General features: G+C 46.2%; 1 protein-coding gene across 1 annotated transcript in view; it reads left to right on the forward strand.

Moving 5' to 3' along the window:
* The window catches only part of LOC104125018 (transcription factor 4), a 144707-nt gene that overhangs the window by 111408 nt on the left and 24364 nt on the right, over window positions 1–8935 (forward strand). Inside the window, exon 5 of the mRNA XM_035892964.1 lies at window positions 4955–5019. Coding sequence (XP_035748857.1) covers window positions 4955–5019 — 65 coding nt within the window. The remainder of the gene's footprint in view (window positions 1–4954; window positions 5020–8935) is intronic.

Genomic DNA, 8935 nt, shown 5'->3' on the forward strand with positions numbered 1-8935 from the left:
TTTATCCTCGGGTAATTTATAATTCTGTACAAATTTTAGCTTGATTTCTCTGCTGAAAGGAGTTTTCAAATCTCTGAGGCCACAAAAACTGGCAGTGATAATCCGGCTCCGAGCCACCGCGCCGAGCTGGTCCCGCGTCAGGCGCTCGGAGGAGGCCGGCGCTGCCTCAACCCCTCCCTTTCTCCTGCAACCAAACTTCAACGACCAGAAGCAAATTTCCAATGCAAGAATTATAGATTAAGGCTGAAGTAAACCGGTTTGTGGTCCTCACAAGGATGCAAACGAGCCCTCCTGGTAACACGTACGTGCGCCTTGCGCACAGGCAGATGTGGAGCTGGAGTTCAGCCCATTCTTCGGTTGCTCAGAACTTTTTCCCAGGTACGCTCCAGCTCGGTGTTCCTCGTGCCTGGTCTGACTTCGGCCCCGAATCCTCCTTTAATTTGGCATTCTCTGTAGAGGAATCAATCGGGCTCCCTTCGGGATGCGTTGGAGACATTGGCCATCAGAGGGAACAATCGTTAATTTTCAAAAACCTGAGAAATGCAGTAATACAATAAGAAACGGGTTTCAGCAAAATCGCAGATCTGAACAGATTCAAATTTGCAGCCCTTAAAATTCCAGTCCCCGATACAATTACTACTTTTTTTTTTTATGCCCAGCCAGGTTTCCCTTCTTTGGGCTAACCAAGAACTAGACCCCAAATGTAGGGCAGCGGCAACCTGAATTAGAATATTCTGGTCGAGCTCATCTCTCAAAAAAAATACGTCAAACGCGAAATCAATGTAAACATTGAATGGAAGTCATTTATAGCAATAGCTTCGCTTCCCTTTCTCTGCAGATGGAAGAGTCGCCTCGTGCCTCTCGTTCTGCCTACCAGCAAAAAGCCAAGGTGCCCGATCTGCCAGGGCAGGGGAGGAGAGCGTGGGGAATCATGGAATCATGACTTGTGTTTATGCTTGGGAAGTCGCTTAGATTTCCTACTTAATTCGATTCATTTTTCAAAGCCCACCACGGAAAGGCAAGTGGCTGCTGTATTGATTGATTGGCAATCCGATGCTGCTGGTATTTTCTGCAGTTACGCAGAAAAATGCAAACAAAATATTTACGAAGCAACCGGTTTAGGTTTGGGAAGATAAGCCGGCTTTTTTTCTGGAGGTATTTAGAGAGCAGGGACTTGCGGTTCAGTGTTTGTCAGAAAACAGGAGCTGCGTGGAGTTGGTTCTTTGTCTCTCCTTTGATTGGCATGCATTGTGGCAATTAATTGCATATATATATATATGTATTTGCACACACGCTAAGTTACCGCCTCCGACAATAACAGAGATGCTTTCTCTGCCTTACCTAAAGACCAAGCGCGTACTTGAAAGTTATTCACCAGCCTTTGTAGGTCAACGTCTTCCATGGAGCTTTGTTTCAGTTGTCAGATCATAAAGCCACGGACGGGTATAGATCGCGTGGCGTGTTCGGCGCGCCGCTAACAAATGGCACGTTTTAGCGTTTGGTCCTCTAGGTAGGAAAAATTAATCAGATGTCTGACAAGATTTGTTATCCGTCTGTATTCCAGGCTCCTCTTTTTTTTTTTATTTATTTTTTTTTTCTTTTTTTTCTTTTTTTTTTTTTTTTTTTTTTGTCCCCTGGCTTACAACAAATATTACTAACGGGTACTTTTAGGTTTTAAAATATGGACAACAGTACTCCATGCAGTAAAAGACTTGAACGATTAATGCTACCCTTATGCCTCTTTTGAGTAGTTTTAGCCATGGGGCTTGGCACTGCCACCATTGTCTTTGTGCCAAAAAATATCCGCAGCGGCTGCCGCATTCTAGTACTAGAGGGTTGTCTCGAAAATTCCGCAGTGAATGCGTCGGGTGTCTACATCGCTGTAGACGCTCTCTCTTTTTTAAAACATTTAAAAAAAAAAAAAAAAAAAGAATCTTTAGCTCTCGCAGACCTCGGAAAGCGCGCAGGAGAGGCTGGGGTGTTCAAGGGACTGAAAATGTTGCTTAATGTACAGTAAACGGAGAAATTCCGGAGAAGCTTTTGTATTTGGGAGCACAAATAGTTGCTTAAAGAGCCGACTCTTGCATATTATCAGCGCTCTTGCAAATTTTATTATCTGAAACAAATGTGCCAGTGAATTTTAAGCAGAAAATCAACATCAAGACTGTAGCTAATTTTAAATGGACAGTTTATACAAAAGATATTCCCCCCCCCCCAAAAAAAAATGAAGTGTCATTACAAAAAGTATGATAATTTCATAATTACAGTTGATATTGAAAATCTACGTCTGTATATTTTTTTTTAATGGTTTCTTGACTTTTTGGTGAATTTTGGTTATTCTTAATGGAGGAGGCAGATTTCTTGCTGTACGGGGGAACAACAGCAACAGCAAAAATGCAATAAAGTTAAAGGCTTACGCTATCAGAATGAAATGTGTGTTCACTCGTGATCTCCAAAGCTATCTGTTCAGTGGTAAAAGTGGATGCTAGAGATGAAATCTTTACAAGGAGCATAATCCTAAAAAAAAAAAAAAAAAAAAAAAGAAGGGAAAAAAAAAAAAGTCAATCTCCTGCTGGCTGCTGTGCCGCTTTGGTACCTCACAGACTTCGACAGAGTCCTGGACGAGTGCCCATTGATGTCATGGAAACACTCAAATTACTGAGAATGATTCATGTCTATGCTGTTCTCTTATCCTCCCCCACACAAATAGAAGTAGATTTTAACCCTGACAACTTGTAATTTGCAGCGGGTTTATTTTTGTATCTGGATAAATATTTTTTAACAACTGAAATTAAGATGAGGCTGCCTGTGTCTGATACGATAGAAAAGGAGCTCACGGATACCCAGGCAGAGCCTTCAAAGTACCTTGTGTCGCTGCTCGTACTTGGTTCCCCTCGACCCTGTTTTTCCGTTTGGGATTTTTCCCCCCTCCTCCCCGTCCTCACCGCTTATTTGCATCGACTTTCTGGCCCTCTTGGGGTGATGGGAAGTAGCACACGTAACTCCGGCCATGCCAGCGAGACATTTTGTTTTCAGACCTCGGCGTTGGAGAGTCACGATTCGAATTTCCTTGTCATTTCAATCTTGAATTATTTCTTGCAAAGGCTTCCAGTGCTCCGAACCTGAGGGGGGCTATGGAGTGGGTGATCCATCATTTTTGTATAACCAGATACAAGTGCTTTCAAAAGTTATTACGTGTGCAAATGTCCTATGAATTGCAAATAAATTGTGGAGGTTCCCGTGTATAAGTCGCTACTTTATGTGGAGAACAACAAAACCAAAGAGGAGAAACAAAAGCAAGCTCGAGACTTGTACATTATTATGGGGGAGAAAGATGATTTTTTTATTCCAAACCGCTCACAACAGTCAAACTTTAGCAATAATACCTCTAAATGGCGCTCAGCCCCGGTGGCTGTGTATTAAAGGGAAGGCTTGTGGAGTCCGAACGTGGCCAACACCGTATGGGGAACGATTGAAATGAACTCCAGCATCCTTTGTCTAACGATCTGCCTCCCCGCGGGTTCTTTATGGACCCCGGATGGCGTGGGGGAAGGCGGGGGGCCATGCCAGTAGGGACCCCCTGGCCGCTGCCCGCCTCGCCGTGCCCCTGCCACTTGCCAGCCGGGTGGATGCCGTCGGTTTTGCGATCCCGACGTTTCCAATGGCGGTTAAGGGACATTTTTTCGTGGCTTTGGTACATGGATCGGCGCGGCGGCTTTACCTGGGTGGCGCAGGGTCTGGTGCGGGGCTCTCACTGCCTGGCTGGGAGGCGGGGGTACGCGGCCCCCTGAACCTGGCTTCTAGGTGTCCCCGGCATCGCCGGGAGCCGCGCACGGAGATAAACTGAGCATCTGGTCCCTGGTAACGGGTACTGTGCGTTGTGGGTTTTATGCCCCAGCCTCTAATAAAAACTTTAATTTTATGAGTGATTTTTACTGTGTTCTTGGATGTTTTGTTAGATAATTCCTCCCCCCCTCCCGTGATTATCCTCACCATAAGGGTGGTCTTTTAGTGTCAATATGTTTTGTATCAGCCCTCTTGACTGCTCTTTGTCTCCGGAGCACGTGGTGCGGTGCTGCTCAGCCATGACTTAATGCTTTGCAGAAACCACCTCTTCCCTTCTTGATTTCGCTCGAGCCTGGCCATTCAAACCTGAAAGAACCTTTATTCGCCTTTGTAAATATGGCATAACTGTAACCGGTACTGCAAGTCAGGCTGTCGGATCCGAGCGTTAAAGGCTTCCTGGGAAAAAAAGGCAAAAAGAAAAAAAAAGAAAAAAAAAAAGTACTTAATGCTGGCACTTCCTAGTCACATCCAATTTGACCTAAAAAAAAAAATTTTGTAACAATTTGTAAAGTGTATTGTCTTCAAAAAGAATAGGCACATGAGTTTTCAAAAAAGCTTGGCCTACACAGAAAATCGTTAATGGTTAATGACAATCATATTTTAAACAAGAAAATATTTAATTAAAAGTTCAAATGCCTCACTGGAGTTAATGGAAAAGCTTTTTTTTTTTTATTTTATCCACCATTTCACATTGAACTTTTAGTGATCTCTAACTTAGGCACCCGGGGAGCCGCATCCCCAGCAGCTCCGGGGCCAAGCTGGGTGCCCAGGGAGCCGGTGGGGGCCTTGCCGTGCCCCCTGCCCGGTGGTGGGATGGGGGGGGTGCCTGGGTGCTCAGCCCACCGGAGGAAGCCCGTTACATCCCGGTTCCAGGCAGCGCATGGAGCCAAGATTAGGAAGTTTATTTCCCATCGCCAGCCTCAGCTTGAAAAAGCATTAATCCCTTTCTGTTGCCTCCGTGCATTCCGCAGTCAGCAGCGCCTATTTTCCATATGTAAACAGCCCTAGGAAAAGGTGGGGAACATCATCTCAAATGCTTGGAGAAGCTATATATGTCTGGTTTTGTCTGTTATACTTTATTATTATTTTTTTTTTTTTTTGTTAACAGGTAAAACAGAAAGGGGTTCATACTCATCGTATGGAAGAGACTCGAATTTACAGGGTTGCCACCAGGTAAGCGAAAAGCCTGCTGAGCAGAGGGGTTGTGGTAAATACTCTGGGAAACGAGGGTTGCTTCTGCCAGTTGTACATCTCGGGGCCAGGCTCCACCGTCAGCGGCGATGGCTGCAGCTGTGCGTTTCCCAGAGCCGGCCTTTCTGTGCAAATGCCGGCCTTAAAGCTCCAGCCTGAGCTTTGCTGGCCAGGCTGCAGTTACTGGAGGCTCCGAGGGCCGGGCTTGACCCGGTACCGCCCCAGCCAGAGCCGCCGTGAACCAGTGATTATTGTCCCTTGCCACAACGCCGCGCTGTGCGGCATGGCGGGTCCTTCCCCACGGCACAACTTCAGGAATTCCAGAGGTGGGAACACACCGCAGAGCTCGTGTCGGCCCCTAGCTTTGGATGGCTACTGCAATAAATTATAGTTTTCATAGAATCTGTATGATGTTGTGTGAAAACAAGGTTGTATTGAGGGATAAAAATGTCTGTGAAAATATGATTTGTTGTCCCTTTTTGTTTCTGAATTGTTTTTGGCTGGAAGTCAAGGCCAGCAGGCTAACAGCAAAGCCGTCTCAAGGGAAGCACGCGTGAGCTAGAAAAAGAAGAGTAGTTTAATTAAATAATAAAATGCCAGTGTAATCCAAAGGTATAGCATGTGCGGGTGCCTCGCTGCACTTTGCATTTGCATACTTTTAAGTCTCCAGAGAAAGTCTGAGGCTAAAAATACGATCAATAGCCAAAAGTCTGCGCTTTGTTTCAAGACAATTGATTTTTTTAAGCGACGCTTTCTTTTTAATGTCAGTGGCAATATTAATCGTGTCTTTAAATTCGTTTTGTTCTTGAAGAGTGCTAGGCTGCCTTTCCTTTTTCTAAGTGCAGCAGCTTCGCACTTTGGAAAACTATTGAAAGAATTTAATAGCCTTCTTAATATTCAAAGCTTTATACTTTTCAAATCTGCCAGGAAAAAAAAAAATAACAAAAAATCAGCCCAAATGCATATTATTTCCCTATAGGACAGGAAATACTTGGTCCCTTCTTTCCTTTTGTATGTCCATGTTCTTAACTAATGCAGGGAAACTGTTCTTACGTTGTTGGGGGGTTTTAAACATTTAGTATAGAAAAGCGAAACCATTTGAGCAATTAAACAGAAATTTCTGTTCTCAGCACACGCGTGCGTGCCATCAGCAGTGTCTGGGGGCCAGGGCTGTGCTCTCGGCTGTCGCGGTGTCCCCCTTCCCTCCCTCCGCAGCCCTGCGTGTGCCGGGACACATCCTGGTTCCCGCTGCCGGATGGGCTCCCATGGATGGACCGGCTCCTGTGGCCGGATCAGCTCCCGTGGATGGATAGGCTCCCAGGAATGGAGAGGCTCCTGTGGCTGGACAGGCTCCCATGGATGGACAGGCACCTGTGGGTGGATGGGCTCCCATGGATGGACAGGCTCCCGTAGATGGATGGGCTCCCATGGGTGGATGGGCTCCCATGGATGGACAGGCTCCTGTGGATGGACAGGCTCCTGTGGATGGACAGGCTCCTGTGGATGGACAGGCTCCTGTGGATGGACAGGCTCCTGTGGATGGACAGGCTCCTGTGGATGGACAGGCTCCTGTGGATGGACGGGTCCCCACGGCTGGATGGGCTCCCCTGGATGGACAGGCACCTGTGGGTGGATGGGCTCTTGGATGGATGGATGGATGCTTGCACAGCGTTGGGGATATTGTCCCCCACGTGCTGTAGCACCCATCCAGGGATGAGACCCATCTCCTCGGCAGCTCCAGCCTCCTGGAGATCCCACTCTGCTCCTCTCTTGGGTCTGCTGCCGTTCCACATTTCATCTGGAAACAAACCTTGTCTTTGCTGCTTTTTGCTTTTAGTTTTTCTTTCAGTCTCGCTGTGTTTGAATGATCTCATGATCCTACAAGTTAGAAATTGTTTCCAGGTTCAGAATGGCATCACGCCTAAATAAGTTACATGGTCTACACGTGCCTTGTGAGTGGAGTCTTAACACGACTCGTGCTGCGGCCCCTCTGTGCACACCCATATCTGTGAATATCTGCCGGGCGCGGATGCGTATTTTCTTTAATTGGGGAGTAAAAAGTTAATCTTAGAAACTAAGGGCAGAGGTGCAGCTGTAGGCTGGAGAAGACAGTTTGCTGTAAGCAGATAATTTTTTCTTAAGCATCCTCAGCTCTATGTCCCCGCCAGGGTGAGGCAGCATTTTGCACAGGCTCTTGGTGGTGCGGGGAGCAACCCGGCTCCGGGGGGTGACCTGGCTCCGGATACCCCAGTGCCAGGGAATACGATCTGTCAAGATACCGGAAAACTCCCGACATGTATTCCAGCAAACAAGCCAATGGCTGTGGTTGCAGTATGAGAGCTAATGTGTTTTTTTCCCCTGAACGATAGCGTCGAATAATTATTTTTTACACTTCGGTGGACCAATTCTGGAGTCCCCTCAGAATTTGGTTGGCACAGACATGGTCAGCTCTCCGGAGGGATCCTTGCTTGTGTCTACGTGGCAGCGCCCTGTGGTTGTGTAGGGTCAATGAAGAACTGATGGAGAAAACCCCATCTACCCGCTCTCCTTTTCTGTGGCTTCATTCATGAAAATTTGAGGAATATTAGGAAGATACTGCAGTAAAAGTGCAAATAATAAAAATTCCAGTCCGTGGAATAAGGGCGGTCTTTCTACTGTATGCATCCACTTGAAGTATAATGGCAAAGCGGACGAAGCAGGTGACCAGTGCCCAGAGAGGAGGGAGAAAAAATATTTCTAAACTAAGAATCTCTCGAATTCCTGAAAGGTACAGAAGGAATAATGCTTAAAGCCGGGGCTGGACCATCTGTTGTCTCTTCTCCAGGCTGCAGAACTATCAGGAACCACCAAATTATTAACAAGTATGAACCTTCAGGCTCAAAAGAAAATTAAAAGCCACAAGCCTACTGCAAGATTTCTAGGACGTATTGAGAAAGATCGGCTTATCTAGGCAGCAGATATTGAAGAAAACTTGGTGAATTCCGAAGGAAATGCTGGTGGCGATATTGCAGAGGGTTGAGAATCCCCTGGAGCCTTGGGTTATCCGAGGGACGGGAGCAGCGGCGGTAGCTGCCTGAGCTCCTTTTGCCTAAACCCAGGAGGCGCGTGCAGATTTTGTTGATTTCTGAAAGGTAAATTGCTACCTCCAGATGTGATGCATTGCTCTCTGTAGATGAGTTCCTGGAACAATTAAGGAAAACTAAATACCTAACGATATTGAACTTGCTACCTATTAATCTTCTGGTAGGAAAAAACCCAACAACCTCTCTCCACGCAAATAGCAGCGATGATCTGAGGTCTCATCCCCACGCTGTGTTCACACCAATGAGAGAAGAGGTCAGATACGCAGCAACCCATTTACTTCCAGATGATTTTTATTTCCGAGCCTAGGGCCCAATTGGGCTCTCACTGAAAACCATAGCAAATACAACACTGATTACAGTGGGAATGGAAGAAGGCTCATCTTGGGAACTATTTAATTCCATTAGAGAGAAGCCATCTAAGAAACATGTACTGAAGTTGTTGTCAAGACACTTTTGAAACACGGGCTTCATTGAAGTTAATGACAAAAATCTCATTTCATTGAGTGAAGTCAGGATTTTGCTTGTTGTCTTAATTCTGTGCTACTTACCATTTCCCCAAAGATCAATTTTTTTTATATATATTGTGCTGATTTGGGGGGGATTGGTAAGGCAGTGGTAGTAAAAAAAGCATACCTGCTTGATTTCTCTAACTTTCATTGTGCTTTTCTGCATAAGGCTGCGTGATGGGTTGGGAACCCAAGCTGAGCGGTGCGGTTGATACGCCAGAAGGACGGGATGGCATCCAAAGAGACCTGGCCAGGCTGGAGACGTGGGCCTGTGTGAACCTCATGAGGTTCAACAAGGCCAAGGGCAAG

The sequence above is a fragment of the Egretta garzetta genome, unplaced genomic scaffold (genome assembly GCF_000687185.1).
Source record: "Egretta garzetta isolate BGI_Z169 unplaced genomic scaffold, ASM68718v1 scaffold384, whole genome shotgun sequence".
Taxonomy (NCBI): Eukaryota; Metazoa; Chordata; class Aves; order Pelecaniformes; family Ardeidae; genus Egretta; species Egretta garzetta.